Below are 23,718 nucleotides of genomic sequence, written 5' to 3' on the forward strand. Positions count from 1 at the left end.
TTAAGGTACTAGAATTATATAGCTACCGAAGTGAGACTACTGTTTTACATGGACAAACGTAAACAAAAGTGGTGGGTTATTTTGAAGGGAGAAAAATGCTACAAAAATCCTATACTTTCCATTCTATGAAACTTCCCACAAAGATAATTGGTAGCCTCAGCCCACTGATTTTCCACATGCTTTATGCCACATTATATTTAAAAATTAATAACAAAGCTTGGAAATAAGGCAATAACTAATTTGTAATGGCATTTTCAGAGCTGAAGGTACCCACCGTTATGGACGTGATGATTGTTTAAAGGTAACAAGGTTCAACAGGTTGTATCTTGGCTGAAAACAAAGCAATTCTTTGCCGGTTTGCAGTTTCTACTGTTAAAACATGTACAGATTTAGGGAAAAGTATGAAAAATGAGAAAACGGTAGCTTTACATTTAAGTGCTATTTTACATCAATTGATGCAAAGTGAAAAAAATGACCCATAACCTTGCTGCCTACAATATTTTTACCAGGCCTACAAAACGGTAGTCAAAGATTCCAGCTATAATACAACCACAATCCTATGTTTGACGTTAAACATCTTTACATCGATAATTTTTTAGCTCTCTGATAAAAAAGAAAATCACACATTAATCACTAATACACACACTACAGGAAGAAACTCGACAGTACCCCATTTCAATAATGTTCCGGTTAAATACGTTGTTGTATTAGAGCGGGAGAACAATTTTCACCGCCTTGATCTATAGGTCAGTGGACCCATTGGGCTATTTCTCGTCCCAGCCAGTGCACCACGACTGGTAAATCAAAAGCCGTGGCATGTGCTATCTTGTTTGTGGGTTGGTGTATATTAAAGACACCTTGCTACTAATGGAACAATGTAGAGGGTTTCCACTCTAAAACTAAATGTAAAAATTACTAAATATTTGACATCCAATAGCCGATGATTAATAAATCAATGTGCTCTAGTGGTGTCGTCAAACAAAACAAATTTTGGTCTATAAGTCGTAGGCCGCTGGTTGTGACACGATTATCACACACATACACACGTGCACGCACACAAGCATATGCGTGCACACAAACATACGCACGCACATGCGTGCACATACACACACACAAACTGGCAGACTCACAGAGTGTGATATGTCCTAGAAATTAATGGATATAGAGCACATAATACTAATACGTTGCATTTTTCAAAATTTATGAGAAGTAATTCTTACATTTTCATTTCAACTTATTTTCGGGCTTATATCCTATTACGTTTCAAGCACGTTGTCCTGGGCACACACGCCTCAGCTATTTGGGCTGTCTGTCCAGGACAGTGAGTTACTTTTTATTGTAAACTGATGGCGAGTGTGTTCTGTATTCTGATTTAGGAGATAACCATACGGAGTTTTTAGATTTGCGAGTGTTATTGTTTATTTGATACCGTATTTGTAATTTTTGACCGAAGGAGTTCGCTTGAGGTTAAAGATGAACTGCGGGCATCAACTAGACAATAACACCCGCAAATCTAAAAAGTCCATATGGTTATGTCCATAGTAAACTGACTCGTTTTTTTTTTTTTTTTTTTTTTTTTTTTGGGGGGGGGGGGGGGGGATCTACGGAACTAACTGTATATTTGGTATTTCTTGAAAAAAATACCTGGCTACAATCTTACTGTAGACCTTTGAATCGTCATCTTGGCCTGTTCTGATTGCTAATGACATCATTAGCTTTCCGGGTGTTATTTTCATTTGATCCTGGAAAAAGAATGTAATTAACCAATCACAGTTCACAATGTCTATTTTATGCCTTCGGTCAAAATTGACATTTGCAGGATCAAATAGACAATAACACCCGCAAATCTAAAAACTCCAAATTGGTTAGTGAGAAAGAAGAGGGTATAGTGGTGTTACACCTACCCATTGAGTCGTTAAAACTCGCTCTGCGTGGGAGCCGGTACCGGGCTGCGAACTCAGTACCTACCAACCTTATTTCCGATGGCTTAACCACGACACCACCGAGGCCGGTAATTCTTACAAAGTTTGTGTGTTAAACTTCCGAGGGTTACCTCCCATGATAGTTGTAGGTGAAATGTCAAAACGGCTTAATAAATAACAAGCCTGTAGGAACTGAGGGGTCGGGCCTATTGTGATTTTTTTTTTTTTTTTTTTTTTTTTTTTTTTTTGCTTGCTTGAGCAGGGGCTTTGGTACCCCCCCCCCCCCCACACCCCCACCCCCGCTCCGCCTGCACACCCGCTTGAGTCACACTGGCTGCATATCTAGTAGGTTGTGTTGCTTATGTAGTAACGTTGATGCTTTAAATCAGTGAAGGAATATATCGTAGAAGAAGAAGAAAAATGTCTGCTCCCAGCGTTTTCTCAAAGACGTAACAACACGTGTGACCGTATTATTATTTTTAATTATAATAAATTAGGTAAGTATTGGGATTGGGTAGTTGTTGTTAAAATATCTTACTGTTATCCCCCTCTTCTGAGTTAAATGTTAGGCTAATACTAAGGTTAGACAACTGACTGGAAATAAATAAACTTATGAAGAGCCTCCAACTGTCCAAGGCAAGAGCCTGAAGAGGGTGTGAACGGGGGCTACAGAGGGATTACTGGTTATATTTATTGTGTATGATACCAAAACGATGGTTTACGAATTGTGCCTTTGACCGTAGTACGGTAGTTCATAAAAAGTTACCCATAAAAATAATGTTTTATGTACAATATTAGTGTTTGCATGTACACTTACCAATCAGAATCCAATTTAAACCAAACATAGTAAAGTAGGATTGGGGTGGTTGACTGGGGTAAATTGGTAACATTTTCGGAGTGAGTTTACTAAACAGTTTGAGGCCAATTGTTGAAGCAATGGGGCGAGTTAAGATTCTGTCTCGTGATGAGAGCACAATTGATCATTCACCATTTTTGGTGAAGACATTAATGAAATATTGTACACATTGTATTGTAAGCTGTATTTTAAAACCATTGCGAGTGGAGTGATATAAGGAAGTGTGGGGGTTTAGTTTTTGTTCACAAGTTCATTTAGGATGACCTTGGTTTTTAAGGTGCTGGTACAGCGCACATAATTTCAATCTGACGAGTGTGAAAAACAGCGCACGTTACACTTGACAAATGTTGCGCGTAAAATAAATTTGTATATTTATTTCCACTATTTACAAAAACCAATACTTTTCGTAGCTCATTTAGCTAACAGGAAGGTCCTTTTATTAAAACATTAAAACATTAAAAACATGGGAGTGGCTTCCATGCAGTCATTAAACTGGTATTTATCTTTGTTGAACAAATCGGGAAATACTGGTTTAATAGACAATTTTGTAGACATACCAGTCAAAATCCAATCTGAGCTGCACTACCCTTTTTTATTTATTTTGGAGAGTGCAATTTTTGACTTGCCTTAGCATATTGAGGTGTGCGATTTTCCACTCGCCTGGATTTTTAAAAAACCAAGGTCTGTAGGATGTTCAAACACTGTTAAAAGTTGTCATTTTTTTAATTCATTAGTGAATTAACAAACATTTATTGAATTTTTTCAGGACAAGTATCAGTACAAGACAGTTTGATATTATTCCTCCATTAATGTTGAGACAAATTATTGTCCAAATAACGAGATTTGTGAAGAAAATGGAGAGCGTTGCAGAGGCATTACCAACAGCACTGAAACACCCATTGGTAGGTACAAAAGGTTTTTTTTTTTTAACGACACCACTAGAACACATTGATTTATTAAGCATCGGTTATTGGATGTCAAACTGGTATGTACATGTTTTGGTGGTTACTTTGTACTCACTTTAAATCAGTTGCAACTTAAAGATAAGTTTGATTAACAATATCTGTCCTTGCCAAACAAATTGATTTGTACAGTCGTAGATATGTGTAGGCAAACAAATTATGCATTAAAGTATTAGCTCAGTAAATATAAAATATACATCATCATTAAATAAAATAAAATCTACAATATATATATAGTTATGACTTACATGAGAGACAATAACAAAAAAACAATTGATAGATTTTTTAAAAGATATAATTTCACTGTGTACATACACATGTAGCTAATATTTTTAACACGCTGCTTACTTAACTTTACAATAAACATATTAATTTTGCCTGCATCTCCAATGAATATTTACACTTTCACATGCACACACACACACACACAATCACGCACACAGTCACACACACACACACACACACCATCATCATTTATTGCTTAAATTACCAAGTTGTTTACTCATTGCAGGTCTCATAAAATTTCATTCAAATGTCTCTTGTGCAATTCAGGGGCAGGACGTAGCCCAGTGGTAAAGCGCTTGCTTGATGCACAGTTGGTTTGGGATCAATCCCTGTCGGTAACCCCATTGGGCTATTTCTCGTTCCAGCCAGTGCTCCACAACTGATGTAACAAAGGCTGTGATATGCAGAGCTTCTAGAATTTTATAAAAATCCACTAGCCGTGGGATCAGTGATTTTAAAAATGTACTAGCCATGATTAAAAATTCACTAGCCCTACTATAAATAAATACAATTTTACTAATAGTAATAATCAGATATGTCACCTAAAGAGGGAGATAGAGCTTAAAACCCCTTAGATTAGGGGTGGTAAGAGGGGGCAGGATATTCATATTTACAAAATATGTAAATGCAGCATTTGATCAGGGGTTTTTTCCACTAGGCGTCGGGCTAGTTATAGTAATTATTTACTAGTCCAACACTGAATATCACTAGCCATGGGAGTGGGGCTACCATAATCTAGAAGCCCTGGGTATGTACTATCCTGTCTGGGGGATGGTGCATATAAAAGATCCCTTGCTGCTAATCAAAAATAGTAGCCCATGAAGTGGCGACAGCGGGTTTCCTCTCTCAATATCTGTGTGGTCCTTAACCATATGTCTGATGCCATATAACCATAAATAAAATGTGTTGAGTGCATTGTTAAATAAAACATTTCCTTCCTTCCTTCCTCGTGTAATTCAGTTTTGCTTAATCCATTTTTCATTTAAGACATCATTCATGTTATGTAAGAGTACTAAGACATCATTCATGTGCTGTAAGACATCATTCATATGGTTAATTTTGATATTGATGTTGATCATCACTTTATTTGTTTGCATTTACCATAGTTTGACACCCAATAGCCAATGTATTTCTCATGCTGGAGTGTTGTTAAACATCTCATCTATTCTGTTCTATTATATTCATTCATGTGGTCATGCAAAGAAAGAAATTGGTTACCTGCTTTTTAATTTTCATTGTCCTGAATTGCTTGATATATACGTACATGTATATTTACATCAACTTTTGATTTTGTAAGTAGAATTATTCTTATATGAACTTAAGATGCATTTGAATTATCAGGACCATGCTTTATTGTCATATTCACCAGGACTAGTATGATAAACACTAACTGTTAATTTTATCTTTGATACATATTCAGTATTTGGGGTTTTTTATTATATAAAACAAACCCCATCATATTTATTATCACTTCCATCATCTAAACTGCTGGAACGATTGTAGTTAACATCTTTCCATAGTAGTCTGTTCCAGCCTCTTAGAATTGAAAATCTGTGTGACCTATTTATCAGTTACGTAGAAATAAATCCAGGTAACCCATTTATCGGTTACGCAGAAATAAATCCAGGTAACCCATTTCTTTTTTGCGTAACCTGTTATATACAAGTAATTGGTGATCCAGATTTTGCGCGAACAAAAAATAAGTTATGCAAAATTAGATTTGCACGAGCAACACACGAACGAAACGATCATTCTTGCAATTTTAACTGGCCTGCAGTTATGGATTTTTATCACATCGGTAGATCATGTTTTTATTTTTGATCATTGGAAGATCATTAGCTATACCTAACTCTAACTCCATCAAATACAATTGGGCATGTTAACTTATACCAAGACTTGAACTTGTTGGCATACAAAATTCCTGATAGTGATAGTGTTACTGGATAACTTTGTTTATTTTTTGTTTTTAGGTAGATGATGAAGAAGAACCAGCCAAAAAGAAAGCCAAAGTGGAGGTAAGTATTTTTTGCAATAATAATAATACACATACTAATAATACAAACTGGATGTAAGTATTTTGTCCAATAATTATACAGACTTGGGGCTTTCAATTGCACCTAAGTTGAGATGTTAAATGTTGTGTCCAAACTAACCAAGCCTAAATTAAATACAAACTTGCTGATCTTAAATCATTTCATCTCAAAACCACTGAAATGTTAAGCCATATAAATAGAATAAAATAAAGAGCTCACCCTGGATAAAAAATACCTGTAGCCAAATGGGATTTTTATTAGCCATAAGGGCCATTCCGTGGTAATGATTTAAGCCAGGACGTGACATTCTGACTCTTATGATCTCCTTAACTAAAAGTCCTTTTTAAATAGAAATTCAGTTTTATCATTTATAGGCTCATTACATGTTGTAGTATTAGCATGTCAGGCCTAATAAATGATATGTCTATCAAATACTACTATTGAAACACTGTTAGTTTATGAAACCAATGATATTTACTGGTTTTAAGTATTTTTATCATCAAAATAAGTGCATAAAATCTTAATTAATTGAACTGTCGTTGTGCAAAAATAAAATTCTCATACAATATTCATATAATATACTTTTATAACCCATAACCATATCATTTGTCAACAAGATTGCTTATCCTGATGTTGCTAAGTCTGGTGATTTTTGTCCTACCTGTACAATACATGTACAAACTAAAAAGACGAAGTATCTAGGTGTTACTTTTTCATTGGCTGCGGCATCAATTTTTGCATTTAGCTCAACATTGATTGTACAAATGTAGCTTCATTTCTCATAAATTACATGTCCTGCATCAGTAAAGCTTCATTTATAGTTCTATCTATGAATGTTCTCCTTAATGCACGTCAAAATTTGTTTTTCAATTTTATTATTTTAAAATTGTAATAAAAATATTTGAGGTTTGATTTTTTAAAAATATTTTAGAAACATTTTTAATATGCATTGAGATGAATATCTACAGATGTACTATCAATGACACTGAATAAGTTTGGGGTATAGGCAAGACATTTAATTCTGAAGAATTCTTGTTTGCAATTTACCATATGTTTTAGAATTAAAATATATTATATTTTGCCTTTTGCTGGTATTTTTATGATCATCTGATTTAATTGGAATTCAAAATATGAACCCCAGTCAGTATAGAAATTAGTTTTTGGACAGTTTCTTCTTTCTGTTTATCATTATCTGATAGGCCAAACTGTCAACAATGTATATTAATATATAAACTGTTGATGGTTGACAATAGCAAAAATCTCATCGACACAACTGATTTGAATTCATCCAACCCAAGTTTTATGATCAACATGTATCTTTACCAATTACATCCTTCACTAGAGGAATGTTGGTTTATATATTCTAATTCATGTTTGGATACCCGTATCTGCCAAGGTATAAACTTAAGATTTTAGCAGAACATTCTATTTCTTTGACACAATATTTATTGTATGTGTACACCAGTTTGGGTTCACAAAATGGAACATTTGGTATAAATACTATATTCCTTAAATTGGTAGATTATCAGTAATTCACTGTTTGGTCAAAACATAGAAGCATAGAATTGATAATAGTATTTTTTTTAATCTACATAAATCCACGTTAAATATTCGAACATGCTCTCCCGAACTTCCACTTTTTCTGTTTCTGATTCTTAATGGTGAAGGGTAAAATATCGAAAATAAAAGTAATTTCTTTTAGGTACATGTGCATTATCTAGTCAGTTTTGCCAATTTCTTTATATAGAGAAATTTAATACATTTTTAATCTTTACTCAATTTAACCTGCCATCTTGAATGTCACGTCCTGGCTCAAAGTTTGAGGTGGTTATTTTTATCATTTAATACAACCAGTCATCATTATACCTTTTATTTATGCTTGGAACATTGAGAAGGAGGAGGATTAAAAAGGATTTTTATTTTTGAAAAATAGTTTTTAAATAAAACTAACTTTTATATGTCAAATCAGCCAGGATGTGACATTATATATTTTGAAAAATATTTTAATATACTAATTATGATATGAAAGAAGGCAAAGTAGTATTTTCATATGTAGTATATATATTTTAGATGTGATGTCCTGATAGTTAATTTTTAAATTTGACATAACAGTAATGAAATATTAGTTATTACCAAAAAACAAATGTCACGTCCTGGTTTACAAAAATTCTTTTTTCAAATAAAACCATCATAAAACCCCATAAAACATACGTAAATTGGCAATAAAAGTATATTTGTATGTGCTTACGGGTGTTAACTTTAAGCTATAATAAAAATTTAGTTTAATAGATCATTTTGAAATTTCCACACCCATGGACCAAATACCACGGAATGGCCCATAATGAAAATGTTTTAGCCAAAATTGTTTTGTGCAGTATTATATAGAGTATTTATATATATGAATATGAAAATGTTGGAGAGATTATGTAACCGTTTGTTCAGATCAGAAGATAGAAAATAGCTTAGCCAAAATTTTAGCCACTTACACATTTTATTAGCCATTTTTGTAAAAAGAAATAGCCAATGGCTAATTTGGCTACCGACAGCGCGAGCCCTGAAAATAACTTGAAATGCATTTCTGAATATCTACAACTCTTTATCACCTTTTAATAACTGTTAACATTACTGCGTTAAAAAGACCTCATTGTGCTCAGGCAGTCCGAACAGATAAAACCCCCACCTATTGTGCCCAGATTAGTGAGATCTAAAGCCCTGCAGTGGCTGTATTTTATAAAGTATATAACAACACTAGTAACTTTTATCAGGCACTAATCCACATTAGGGGTGGGACGTAGCCCAGTGGTAAAGCGCTTGCTTGATGTGCGGTCGGTCTGGGATCGATCCCAGTCGGTTGGCCCATTGGGTTATTTTTTGTCTGTGGTATGTGCTATCCTGTTTGTGGGATGGTGCATATAAAAGATCCTTTGCTACTAATAAAAAAAATGTAGCTGGTTTCCTCTAAGACTATATATCAAAATTACTAAATGTTTGACATCCAACAGCCAATGATTAATAAATCAGTGCTCTAGTGGTGTCATTAAATAAAACTAACAAACAAAATAATCCATATTAGTCAAGTGAAAAATCTGTATCTCCTTTAATGAGATGGAGGTTAAATATTTAAATGTCCATTTCTATTCTTGTTACTTGGATTAGGTCTTTACATTAAGTATCAAAAGTGCAGTAAAACTTAATGGTGTATTTTCCAGATAAACTGATTTTGATGACCCAAAGTATAGTCACTATTTCGTAATCGAAAGCATTGACTTTGTCTCACATAATGTCAAAGTCAGCAACACATTATCATATCTACTCAAAATACAGTTGTTTTCCAGGATTATACTGGAAAGAATTGTGTTTTAGCCAATTTTATTAGCCAGATACTAAATGTACTAGCCACTTTGTATAATGATTAGCAATTGGCTCCATATGGGCAGGGTGAGCTCTGTGTTTTATTTTGGATCAGTACAGTTAAGGATGGTTCTTAGTTGCTAAATTAAACAAAACATCAAAATCACATTGTTGTATACAAAATATTTTTAATTACTAGTAGTTTATTGCCTTGAAGGTATGTATAGATACATTGTAGCAAACAGTTTAAAATATATACATATTGTCAATGTTTTTAATTCTACCAAGCTTACTTTGTACTGTATTATGTAGTATGATTCAACTATATTTCAGGTTGCAGCACCAATGGTGGGACGTCCAGACAGGAAAAGAAAAGTTGCTCTACTTCTGACATATTGTGGGGCGGGGTACTACGGAATACAAAGGTGAGGAGATATATCCACACTGTTTACTGCAACACATTACAATACTGTGCATTCTGTCATTTATATAAATCTGTGTTTCTTTGAAATTATGAATGATTACTGTCCATAATATTTGTGTTCTTTTTCTGTGTTGGATTAACTATTTTAAAAAACAACCCTGTGTAGCAGTTTTGTCGATTCATTTTGTTCACTACATTATTCAGCATATGACATGCTAGCCATCATGGCTTTGCCATTGTAATTTCCTGACAGGCTGTCACATCCAATGCTTCACAGCTTTATACATCAAAGGCTGTGGTGTGTACTGTCCTGTCTGTGGTAAATATGTATGAAAGATCACTTCCTGCTTTTGTGTTTGAGTATCCTTTGCGAACAAAGCAGATCTCTCTCTCTCTCTCTCTCTCTCTCTCTCTCGATCGATCGATCGATCGATCGATCGATCTTGATCTGTTGATAATGTTGAAATAAGCGAATACTAGACACCAAATAGAACTGTAGTTAAAGTGCTTTCATTTAATGCTGTTTAGCATGTTGTGTGTTTTTTACAGGAATGCTGGTTTCCCCACAATAGAGGAGGAACTAATCCAGGCGTTGTTGAAAGCTGAACTGATTCCCCAGGAGCACGCGGATACACCACACAAGGTCAGGCTACATTTGTGTACTAGCCTAACATTGTTTTCATCATACGAAGTTTCTTTAATATGATGTGAAACATGTTAATGAATATCATTCTGATTATGTCGTAATATTTCAAGTCTATAAAGATTTGATGCAAAATTGTAATTCAATATCTAAAGGGTACAACACATGGCTAGGTATTAAAACATTTAATGACCTGATATTTTCAGATTACATAAATATTTTATTAATGTCTGGTTTCTTTATAAATTATTTAAAAAAAAAAAAATCTGTTTGTGTTTTCCCTAGACTAATAAATCACTGAATTCTACTTTAACGTTATTACATGTATTTTTAATGCAATAAGCAAGTACTTTTATCCCTGTTTGTTTACATTTTTATTTCAGATGTCATTCCAGAGAGCGTCTAGGACTGACAAGGGCGTGTCAGCAGCAGGAAATGTCATTTCTCTCAAGATAAGTAAATAAAAGCACTTTAACACACCTGTCTGCTTGTACCAATGATCAGTTATATGTATGTTGTACTTTGGAAAACTTAAATTAGTTTAGACCTTTGAAATAAAAAAAAATTCAATGTTAAAACTATTAAATAATAATAATAATGAAAATTAGCATGTGTTGGGTTGTTGTTGTTTTTTTCTCAAAAACATAGGACAGAATAATTAAATGTTTTTATTCCGCTACCACTGTTTCTATCCGCCGATTATGATGACCGATTAAAACAAAGTCATGACCATATACTAGCTGATCATGATTTTTGATGCCACTTATGTGATGTCACATGCATAGCTACAATTCAAAATCGCTAATTTGACCTCTACATCATTATGCAATGTAGCAGAAATAACAGAAATAATAGCTTTTCCCCTTACTTTTTATGGTCTGTCTGTGTTCAGACTGTAATGAGAAATTTCCAATTTTTACCTTCACAGGATAAATCCAATATCCTACATCATTAACTAGTTATTTTAGTTATTTATATATATATACATCTTTAACAGTATTTCATTTTCTTAGGTAAATACTAATTAATAGAATGTGTCAAAATATTAATTGATGAATTAAATAATTATAATGCTTTAATCTATTTTAAGTGCGTGTATCGTTTGGTTTTATGCTGTAATTTGTTTGTTTACATGTTGCTCAACAAGGATAATGTCCCTGAAGAGATCAACAAGCACCTGCCTCCACAGATCCGGGTCTTTGGTACGTTTATTACGTAATCAATAATGTACGAGGAAATTCGTGAACAGTTATGAACCCCATGGGGATGAGTACAAGTTAATTGTTTACAGTGTACAAGTTCTGTCTGTCTTGTATTCGAATCTCTGACCTGAAAAATAATCTATACCTAGGACAGTAGTGTGACGTCACAGGTATGGATTAAATAGTATTGAAATGTTGTGTCATGTGATGGACTAACTATTTTCTTGTGTCTATCTGTGTGATATTATTTTTTGATGGTTTGTGTTACTTATGTGTTTAAAACTTCATTTAAAGGCTCAGACCCTAATTTCAGGCTGTGAAAATGGACACTAAGTTTAGTAAGTCGACATACCTGCAACACATTTGGATAAAGTTATAATAGAGAGAAGCTAATGTCTGTGATGTTTAAATGGGGAAATACTGTCTAAAAATAACTAGAGCTTGTCTCGATAACCATTACTTCTCAGATGAACGTGCGTTTTTAAAATTATGAAAAATGCCTTTGGGGGTAGTACCAAAACATGGTTGACAACTTCCACTTCAGTTGTATGAAAATGAATATTCTAAATAATAAAATGTAAGTACTTCTAATTTAATTGATCAAAAACAACATTAATATAAAATACGTCGTAGTGTTTAAAAACTAGGGTCTGTCATTTTAAGGAATATGCAAAATATATTACTGTCGTAATATGTATGTATTTTGGAGAAGGCCTAGTAAGTTGTGTAACTTATGCCTAATCCATTTGTTCTTTAAAAAGCAATAAAATATGTTTCAGTCAATCAAAGGAATATGCAGATTTTTTGTTCATACATTTGATCAGTTGGTAATCAAAGTCTCATTATATGACTGAATATGTTCTCTGTTACAGCTTACACTCGTGGAACAAGGGGTTTCGACGGACAGCACCACTGCAGCCACAGAACATACACCTACATGCTGCCCACCTATTCATTCGCCCCTTTTGAAAAGGTATGCACCACACACATGTAATGGAATCCTCTCAACGCGTCTCTGTATTTGATTTTATTTCAGACAGTTGGTTTGTTGTTACCTCTCATCTAAAGATGTGGGTTTTTTTACATAACTGCAATGGTTGGGATTTAGCTCAGTCAGTTGAGTGCTCGCTTGAGGTGCTTGTGCCACAAGATCAAAGCACCTCGATGGATCAATTCAGCTGATTGGAAATTTTTCTCGTTCCAACCAGTGCACCACAACTGGACAAAGGCCGTGGTATGTGCTTTCCTGTCTGTGGGAAAATGCATGTAAAAGATCCCTTGCTGCATTAGGAGAAATGTAGCAGCTTTCCTCTGATGACTACGTGTCAGAATTACCAAATGTTTGTCATCCAATAGCTGATGATTAATTAATCAATGTGCTCCAGTGGTGTTGTTAAACAAAACAAACTTTAACATAACTGCATATGTTATCTGATGAATAATTTTGAATAACTGTTGCTTTAGATAAATCAGATGTACATATAAATAATTCTATATGATTTTAAATAAAAGTTTGTGTAAAAGTCAGGGCACAGTTGTTCAAAGCATTGTTAAATTAACCATGGGTTTGTCTAAACAAATTTCGTTTGAATTATTTGTGCACAGATACAAAATAAACTTTATATTTGATTATATATGAATATATTTGGTTGTTCTAAATCAAATTTTAACCTTCTATTTTCAGTTATTACTTACGCTGATTTAGTCTTAGTTTTGAACAACCAGCTCCAGATCTTCAAATTAAAAAAAAAAAAAACAGTTTCTGTTAGTTTTATAAACTGACTAATATTTACATTAATTTTATTTTCTAATCCCAGTAGAGTTAACTACATGTATGTTTTGCAAGTGTAATTTGTTTCTGTTTTTCAGTTCATAACAGAAGCTTATCGAGTGGATGGTATGTATTGCTGTATACACCCATACAGTTGTCTAAACTCGTGTGTGTATCACAGGCATGATATTCTGTATACAAGGGAGATTCATGGCGGACCTTTTGTTGATAAATAATTGTTATCTATAATTGATTCGACTCTAGTCTGTATGTGGAATTTTCGTTTCCAGTTTTATTTATGTATTTCTGGCTTTTGTAGATGGGAAATTGTGTCATTTTTTTAATTTGTATTTAACTGAAATTTAAGAAGAGTTTAGTGTCATAATATTGTGTACATACCAGAAATACATAAATGTAAATATTTGTGTATATATATTGTACAAATGTCATGCTCTGAACATATAATGAGCTTATGATTATATTATGGACCTGTGGCCGTTATACTGAATAAATTGTCTCTGCATTGTGTAAATTTTCGGGTTTTTTCTAGATGACACAATAAAACAAGTTGGAGAGATTCTTGCGATGTTCCAGGGGACACATAATTTTCACAACTACACATCGGGCGTGTAAGTGTACTGACTGTAAATGAGTATACGCTCATTATTTGTATCACCATAAGATATATTGTATGAAGATGTAGACTTTAATAATAATTTTTTGGTTTACATTAAATTTTGTGGCTTTTGGTACATTGTTGACCGTCTTATTAAAATGCTCTGTTTATCATTTTTTTAAAGAATTTTTCATGGAAAACTAATTTCTTTTGTATTCCTTCGTAGATTACACTGGTGCAGCTTTTACAACATACATGTATTTGTGCTAAAAGAAATACTGAAATTGATTTTTAAAAACATGATAATAAAATTAACGTACATTGAGATGCACATTTATGGATGCTTCTGTGAGTGATACTGAATACGTTTATGGCAGGCAAAACATTTAATTCTGATGAATTCTTGTATCTCAACAGAAAGCCAAATGATCCAAGTGCCAAAAGATACATAATTAAATTTGAGGTGAGTGTTGTTTGTACATTAGGGCTATTCTAAAATTGAACTTACGAGGGGAGCAGAATTGTTATTTTATAACACAAATTTACTCCTATTCAAGGGACATTCCTGAGTTTGCTGCATTGTAAGATGTTTCCGACTAATACAATATTTTTACGATTAAACTTACATATTAAATATATTTTCTTGTTTAGAATATCAGTGTCTGTATATTCAGTGCATTTTTGGTCGTCTTAATATTTGTAAGAAGCCCATACTGGATTTTATTTTTAAATAATTTTGTACGTATGAAAAAAAATGTTTAGGAAATAAAATGAAATATAACCTAATACAAATATTAGAACAATCAGAAACATGTTTAATATATAGGTGCTAATATTATATGCAGACAGATATATTTAATATGTAATTAAAATCGTTAAAAAGAGTCTTTTAGTTGATAACATTTTAAAAATTGCAGCAAACTCAGGAATGTCCCTTTCATACTTTGTTTAAATAAAATTTATTTTGTGAATGGTAGGTATGTACTATAATTATAGGATATTAAACAAGCTTCCATTTCTATCATGTTTATATCCCAAGCGAAATAATTTCAAATTGTCACAAGCTTTTCCCTCTCTCTCCCCCACCCCACAGTATGATAAATTTTGGGGTTTTATTATTGTTTCATCACAGGATCACAATGATGTAAAGTAGTTTTTGATTCATATTTAGATTTAGAATGAATGAATGAATGAATGTTGGGTGTCACACTATGGTAAAAGCAAAACATTAAATGTTGAATCACATCAATATAAAAATTCAAGATTTGAATAAAAACAGTATAAAGGACTGTGCAAAAATACAAATATCACAGATAGATAAAATAAAAATTTAGAGTAAAAGTCAGTATCATATAAAAATTGTAAAACTAATTCTGGATGGAATCGAAATAATTCCATCATATTTCTCTGACCAAAAATATCTCTTCTAGTTTCTTTGAGATGAGGACATTCCACCAAAATGTGGTGTACCGTCAGAGTACACTGACAGTGCTCACACTGAGGTGGAGGATCCTTCTTCAAAATAAATGAATGGGTCAAGTAAGTATGACCGATGCGAGCATGACACAAGACTATTTCATCCTTCCTGCACTGTCTATAGGAGGACTGCTACTCCCAAGACTGGCTTGATAGCATGAAGCTTGTTCGCAACCGCACCATCCCAATCACGTTGCAAAGTCAAAAAGATAAATTGGTTGATATTATATTTAAAATCAGTATACGGTACACCAACCCAGGCATGAGGCAAATCCAAAGCAGACAAAGCAACAGAATCTGCCTAGATTTCGAATGAGAATATCTTGTTTTATTATCACAAAATAAACTCTTGGTTTATACAATGTTTATTTCTGTTTATATTAACAGATGGGATTGGTCAACAGGCATAGCCTATATAAAGACCTTTCCCTACATTATACAACTAAAATATTAGCTGGTCAAATGCTTGTACATGGTGTTCATATTGTTATATTTTAATTTTATTTTGATTATTTTATCTACAGTGTAGTAAGCCTTTTGTCAGAGATGGAATCGAGTTCACTTCATTGACAGTCAAAGGTCAAAGTTTTATGTTGCATCACATTCGTAAAATGATTGGTGAGTTTAAGTTTTATGTATTTTCTTAATACTGTTGAACTTCTTTCTAATTATTAATAATCCCTGAACATCCAGGTCCCAGGGCATATCTGTCTAGTTTACAGTTTTCTTTTCACTTTTAATCCTCTTCATTTTCCACTGGTGAAAGTCCCTGTCGGTTTAATACAAAATGTGTCTTAACTTAAAAAAAACAGAAATAATTTTCACTTTCTATATTCATTGTATATTGTTATGACTTAATGTGTGTTTAATCCACATCAAAGTTAAGTTCCAGTTAACTCTTATGTAAAGATGATATATTGCTAATAGTAGACAATAGTCTATTGCTCAAATAAAATAAATGTGTATTTATTTTAGTACTGTATAATAATGTTCCCTGTGTACCTTGATTTTGTAGGTTTAACAACAGCCATTGTCAAGGGATATTGTGGAAAGGATATTATTGAAAAGTCTTGGAAACCAAAAAGGGTTGGTAAATTTTTTTTATTAGATATTATGTACATTTTTCTATGAATAACGATTGTGCTTTAATGCATGTCTAAATGTTTAGTTTGACTCGTATAGTCTAGGGGTGGGATCTAGCCCCGTGGTAAAGCGCTTGCTTGATGCACGGTCGATTTGGAATCAATCCGTCGGTGGGCCCATTGGGCTATTTCTCATTCTAGCCAGTGCACCACAACTGGTATATCAATGGCAATGGTATGTTCTATCCTGTCTGTGGGAAAATGCATATAAAAGATCCCTTGCTGCATTAGAAAAAGATGTAGTGGATTTACTCTGATGACTACATGTTAGAATTACCAAATGTTTGACATCCAATAGTTGATGATTAATTGATCAATGTACTCTAGTGGTGTCATTAAAGAAAACAAATTTCTTATTCTTATTCTCTACTCAAGACTATCATTCACATTTTCAACCATTAGGTGTTCGAAGGCTTATAAAACTTTAGGATCCAGACTCAAATCGTTAATAACATGACATGCATTCAGTTTGTATGGCATTGTCATGTTGCTAATCTCAGACTCGGTAAGAGTCTAATCAGTGTGTTCTAGTGGTGTCGTTAAACAAGACAAACTTTTACATACTTTTTAACTATCAGTCTTGACTCTAAAAGCTGTATACTTCTGGGCCAAGAATAATAAAATTTTGTTTTGACATTAAGGGTTTTATATTTGGGGTTTTATAGTTGTTTTATTATTAGTTACTTTTGGGTATTTTTCAGCTGGATGTACCCAAAGCTCCTGGAGTTGGACTTTTTTTAGAGCGGGTAGGTAAACTTTATTTATTACAGTGAACACCATCCATTAGACCATGTTATATTTGTAATAGCAAATGATTTGAATGATCACTGTATAGTCATATGGTATTTTAAAAAAAATGGAAATATCTTAATCGATTACTTCTGATGTAATATATATTTTTTGTATTAATTAATAACTGGGGTTTTGTAATACATATTGCTACCATGTGCTTTATAATATGTTTTGTAGATTTAAAAATTGACTTAAAAAAAATATATATATACTTACTCAGGGAACAATATTTTATGAGAACTCTTGTTCTGTTCATGTGTCAGTTATTCAACTTTAAAATCACTTGAACCGTCAATTGGTTATGTGGTGAACAATTAATTTCTAAAATTAAAAGTACCCTATCAGAAGTCAACTTGAAAATCAGTTCATTTTTTTAATACATTTAAAGCACCAATGTAGCACAGAACCGTAGTTAAGTGTTTTACCGTTAGGTAGGTCTAACTCATCAGTTACTAGAACTATATTCACATAACCAAACAATCGGTTACCTAAGTAAAACTCACGTGAACCGACTTTCAGTTACCTAAGATTTTGAAATATTATTCCCAGCTTATATTAATAATAATTATTTTTATATGTAACTGTATTGTGTAATGTGTGATTTGCGTCTTTCACAGCTGCACTTTGATGGGTACAACAAGAAGTTTGGAGTGGATGGCCTGCACGAGCCTATGGATTGGGATAATTTGAAAGTTAGTATTGTCTGGCGGTGCGGTGCACTTTTATTCAGGTGCTCCTTTCCTTCATTTGAATTCCATCTCATTTCTTTCCATTCTCCTTCCATATTCCATCCCAGTCCTTGTCTCTCACCTGCAACTACAGCTAGGATCGATTCCCGTCGGTGACCCATTGGGCTATTTCTCGTTCCAACCAGTGCTCCGTCCACAACTGGTGTACCAAAGGTTGTGGTATGTACTATCCTGTGTGGGATGGTGCATATAAAAGATCCCTTGCTGCTAATTGAAAAGAGTAATCCATGAAGTGGCAACAGCGGGTTCCTCTCTCAATATCTGTGTGGCTATATAACCGTAAATAAAATGTGTTGAGTGTGTCGATAAATAGAACATGTCCTTCCTTTCTTCTTCCTTGTGACTTAGTCTTACCATATCGGAGAGTATATATTGTTACCATTTCCTATTTCAGCAGATTAGTGGAAAGTTTTTAATCCCACATTTCCACAGCTTCATTACAGTGTTAATGTTACACAAAACTATATTAACATGCAAAAAAAGAAAGAAAGAAATATGCCATATATCAAATATCTGAATCATGTGGCATGTTTTTTAAAAATAGACTTAAGATTTTCTGTGTTTTGTCTGTAATCTAAAATACTATTTGAGCTACTACAAGTAATGTATTTCAAGCATTCATTGCTGGATATAACTGACTGCTAAAGGCTGTCGCTTTCGTATATAATCCAGTCATTGATACATTATGTAATCAAGAACATACCAATGACATGTTTTATTTTTCAGGATGAAATTGACAAATTCAAGGAAGAGTACATCATCAAGCATATTGTCAGATCAGAGAAAGAAGAGAAAGTGTATCCTTTGTTCATTTTGAGAATCGCTTACAGTGGGAACATGAGGTCACGGTGCTCCAAATAAGAAATAAAATATGGCCTGCCAGTGTTTCTGCCAGAAAGAAATTTTTGGGTATGGTGCTATGGAATTGAATGCAAACAGTCAACAGAGGGTATTGGAGCCTTACCCCAAAAAGAAAATGGGTTAAGTTTAGGGTTAGAGTTAAGAAAATCATACAGTAATGATAAAGAGTAATTAATTTTGTTAAAACGTTAACTTTAAAAAAAACCCACTGCAAACATATTTGGTTATGGCGCCATACCCGTTTACCCTCTGGCAGAAACCCTGCCTGCTGTTATGTTTTTAAATAGAAGGCCAAAAAACATATGGCCTGCTTAAAAAACATCATGGCCTGCTGGAAAGAAGACAGCATGGGGTGAGTGGAATGTTTGGGACAGTACGTGGAACATTAGGACCTGCGATGTGTATTTTAGAGCATTATAATATTAACATATAAACAAATCACAAGCTTAGCCTCAGCTAAATAGAAGATGAGATGATAGTACATATATCGGTCAGTTGAAAAAAATTACCTGCAATTTTTGGGTAGTTTTAGAATTTTTATATCACCTGCTATGTTAAAAAATGAATGGCATTTTGCTTTTTGCAGGCCGTTATTTCGAGTATTTTATCTGTTTAAAGGATAAGACCGTCTAATAATTTTTTTCAGGATGAGTGGGAGGTGCTAAATATAGGTCTTCGTGAATAATATATCTTTCCAGTGCACCACGACTAGTATATCAAAGGCTGTGGTATGTGCTATCCTGTCTTTGGGATGGTGCATATAAAAGATCCCTTGCTACTAATGGGAAAATGTATCGGGTTTCCTAAGATTATATGTCAAAATTACCAAATTTGACATCCAATAGCCGATGATTAATAAGTAAATGTGCTCTAACTTCTCTAAGACTATATGTCTTAAATTACCAAATGTTTGACGTCCAATAGCCGATGATTAATAAATCAATGTGGTGTCATTAAACAAAATAAACTTTTAAAAATAAATCTTTAACATGTGAAAGGATGTTCCGTTGGCTGGCAACACTGCAGTGTCACAAGTTTGACTTGGAATTGGACGAAGATCAGAAGTTTTGGTTTGGAACACGCAACATTCTCAGAAACGCTGAACGGGCAAAACAGGTGTGTACGAAAACAGTTGGAAAATTTTATTGTAACAATATAGGCCAGGGGCCCTATTTTCGAAGCCATCTTAGCGCTACGAAATCGTAAAACCGTCGTAGGTTGTGACGTCACTACAGCGCACGCCATAGTGACGTCGTAGCTTACGATGATTTCACGATTTCGTAGGCTAAGATAGCTTCGAAAATATGGGCCCAGGAGCCTAATTCACAAAGGTCTCTTAGGCTCTGCTAGACAACAAAGCATCCTCTTTCTAAGTCTTTTAGTATTGTATTGCGACATCACAAAGTTGCAAGAGTTTAGTGAATTAGTTACAGTTCCAGTGTAATACCATGAAATTAAAGTGTTTCAGCAGTGTTTGACAGATTTTTTGAGAACGTCACTATCCCTCACAGAAGCTTTGGCTGTAGTAACACAGATGACATTTTCCACTAGTCTAGACCATAAATTCACCAGCTGGGATCAAGGGCTGGTGGATTTGTCAAACCCTGTTTTCACGTACTAGTAATACCTTATAGCATATTAAATCACGTCATACTGCTTACATATTCATTTCATTCGACGCTTTAAACTATTTTAACATGCTCCTATACCACTAAGGTTTCAGGCATGTCCATCCCGGGTCCTGTCTCATGCAGAAATTTGATCATAAGAAGTGTTTGTTACTGCTTTTAGTTTAGACTTACTAGGTTTTGGATAAAGAATAATACAAAGAGTGGCCATGTGGTACCATTTGTCATGTGCATTGTTGTTTTGAAATGTATATACAGTGAGTAAAAGCTTACACAGTTAACTTGTGCAGTCAGTATCTGTTGTGTTAATTTTAATGGGTGGTCTCGATCATCACCATGGAGATGTTCTTTAAAGCAGTTCTTTAAGTTTTGGACATCACCATGTTGATATCATAAATCTTGGTGTTGTCTCAAGTAGGAATGTAAGAAAATTAAAATATGCACAAATGTTTGATCATTTAATTGTGTTATTATTTTCTTAAAATCACTATTTGTACATTACTTTCTGTTTAGGCCTACTATTAGTCAAATGGAGAAAATCTGATCACCGTCAATAAAAAAAACTAGTGTTTTGCCAGTCCCAGCCTGTGCCTCGTGACTAGTACATGAAATGTCTTGGACAGAGGAGCCGACCTGACCTGACCTCGATCTATAAAAAAAAGTGCATGTAAAATATGTTGTGTTGATTTAAGGATCAAGGGTCCAAATAACCACGTTAGGCGCCAAATAGTTGAATTTCTTTCCTAATATTCTGGAACGGTATCTAACTCAGTCGGTAGAGCAACACATGAGGCGTTTACATCACAGGATCGAACCACCTCAGTAGACCCATTGTTTTTCTGGTATATCAAACTGGTTGTTTTTTCCTGTCCAGATCAGTACCCTACAACTGGTATATCAAACTGATTGTTTTTTTACACATCCCAATCAGTGCCCCACCAATGGTATATCAAACTGATTGTTTTTTTCCAATCCCAATCAGGGCCCCACAACTGGTATATCACAGGCGTTAATACATGTTGTCTCCTCTTTGAGAAAGTGTATATAAGAGATCCCTTGCTGCTAATGGAAAAATGTAGTAGGTCTCCTCTAAGACTACATGTATAATTATTACCAAATGTTTGACATCCAATAGCCGATGATTATTAAATCAATTTGCTGTAGTTGTGTCGTTAAACAAAAACAACCTTTAACTTTCCTAATGCTTTCTTTGTGTTTACTCCAGGCTGAGAAAGCCCAGGAAAAGTTGACTACCGCTGCGTCATCAGCAGACAGTAATCCTGAAAAGGAGAACCTTAACACTGATTCTTCTGAAACATCTGAAGACAAGAAAACCGAGAGCAGGGCAGAGGAATTATCTTCACTGAAAGACAAGACTTTTAATAATGATGATGTCTCCACAAAAACTGAGACAGAAACAGATAGACTGTCGACGTCAGTGGCTCCCGAAGATTTGCCATCTGCGTGTATGGACAGTGAGGAGGGTGTTGGTTCAGTTGACCATGGTGCAGTGGAGAGAAATACGCAGAACAGTGAACATTTGACAGATGAAAGTCAAGTATCATCCAGGTCTCGGGAGCAGAGGGTGGAGGCTAAATCATGACAAATGAGACAGTTATAAAGTGATGCAACCAACCATCAAATTAAAAAGGAAAAGAAGATGATGCAACTACAAAACAATCTGTCATTTTACTATTTGATAACCGGTACATACACCCCCAAACAGAAATATCGGTAAAATCAGCTTTTATTCAAATATCACAGCAACCTGGAAACCATTGGACAGGACCAACCATGAGGGAAAAAGTAACAAATATTGCTCCAATTCTTTTTGTTGCTCTAGTTGTAGGTTTTTTGTTCAAATTACTGTAAACGAAAATTTTCAAAGGATTTTTTTAAATTTATTAATGTACTAACTCAGTTAAATTTATTAATAAAACCAGCCATTTAGTTTCCAAGTTGATTCTTCTGTTAAAGAGGTTTTAATAGACCAGTGGTCGAAGGAATACATTTAACTTGGCAGAAGAAAATGTTATTAAAAGATGTACAGCACGGGCTAGTTGTGTTAATGTGATATCATTTATTATTTACATGTTTAATAAATGTATTGCATATATTTTTGTCTGTTATTTTTTCAAACACTAATGGTGAGCCCAATCAGAAAGAAGAAATATTTCATCTAATGACGCACTCAACACATTTTAATTTACACTTACATGGCATCTGACATGATTAAGGACCATAGAAACGCACTGCCACCAGTGGGCTAGTCTTTTCGATTAGCAGCAATGGACCTTTTACAGCATCCCACAAACAGGATAGTACACATCATGACCTTTGTTTTACCAGTTGTGGAGCACTGGCTGGAATGAGAAATAGCCAAACATGCCTACCAACAGGGATTGATCCTAAAGTTAATTTATAAATGGAGTGAAGTATAATTATTTTATTACCATAACGAAGTCGACAGGACTTTCATAATTTACAAATAAAGGGTAGGAAATGTTTTATTTAATGACACACTCAACACATTTTAAAATTGTGTTGAGGAAGGAAGGAAATGTTTTATTTAACGACTCGCTCAACACATTTTATTTACGGTTATATGGCGTCGGACATATGGTTAAGGACCACACAGATATTGAGAGGAAACCCGCTGTCGCCACTTCATGGGCTATTCTTTTCGATTAGCAGCAAGGGATCTTTTATATGTACCATCCTACAGCCTTTGATGTACCAGCGAGAAATAGCCCAATGGGCTCACCAACAGGGATCGATACCACATCAACTGCATCAAGCGAGCACTTTACCACTGGGTTACGTCCCGCCCCTTGTGTTGAAGAGTCATTAAATAAAACATTATCTTTATTTGTAATTATGTCCAAAATCTGTGAAAATATACTAGCAAGCAAAATAAAATTCCTCAATATGGTTGATATAAATCAGTGCTATACATGTGACATGTAAATAGACATCGTATGAACAAGGTGTTTTTGTTATGAAAT

The 23,718-nt window shown here is 34.1% G+C and overlaps 1 protein-coding gene across 1 annotated transcript; it reads left to right on the plus strand.

Annotated features, from left to right (window-relative positions):
* Positions 1–1,600: 1,600 nt before the first annotated feature.
* Positions 1,601–22,827, plus strand: LOC121384082 (tRNA pseudouridine synthase A-like). The gene is made up of 18 exons (XM_041514306.1): positions 1,601–2,419; positions 3,545–3,680; positions 5,996–6,040; positions 9,743–9,834; positions 10,383–10,476; positions 10,860–10,928; positions 11,609–11,678; positions 12,551–12,651; positions 13,548–13,575; positions 14,000–14,078; positions 14,483–14,528; positions 16,066–16,159; positions 16,557–16,627; positions 17,385–17,429; positions 18,093–18,167; positions 18,951–19,021; positions 20,084–20,201; positions 21,939–22,827. The coding sequence occupies exons 2-18, from the start codon at positions 3,588–3,590 to the stop codon at positions 22,314–22,316; spliced, it is 1,569 nt and encodes a 522-aa protein (XP_041370240.1). The 5' UTR covers positions 1,601–2,419; positions 3,545–3,587; the 3' UTR covers positions 22,317–22,827.
* The last annotated feature ends 891 nt before the right edge of the window (positions 22,828–23,718 follow it).

Source organism: Gigantopelta aegis, chromosome 10 (genome assembly GCF_016097555.1).
Source record: "Gigantopelta aegis isolate Gae_Host chromosome 10, Gae_host_genome, whole genome shotgun sequence".
Classification (NCBI taxonomy): domain Eukaryota; kingdom Metazoa; phylum Mollusca; class Gastropoda; order Neomphalida; family Peltospiridae; genus Gigantopelta; species Gigantopelta aegis.

What these genes read in the sequence shown, in the direction of transcription:
- LOC121384082 (XM_041514306.1), top strand. Translation starts at nt 3,588, where the DNA reads ATGTTGAGACAAATTATTGTCCAAATAACGAGATTTGTGAAGAAAATG. An exon ending in TCCACAGATCCGGGTCTTTG is followed by an intron (nt 11,679 to 12,550) that starts GTACGTTTATTA and finishes TCTCTGTTACAG; the next exon opens with CTTACACTCGTGGAACAAGG. An exon ending in AGTCTTGGAAACCAAAAAGG is followed by an intron (nt 16,628 to 17,384) that starts GTTGGTAAATTT and finishes GGTATTTTTCAG; the next exon opens with CTGGATGTACCCAAAGCTCC.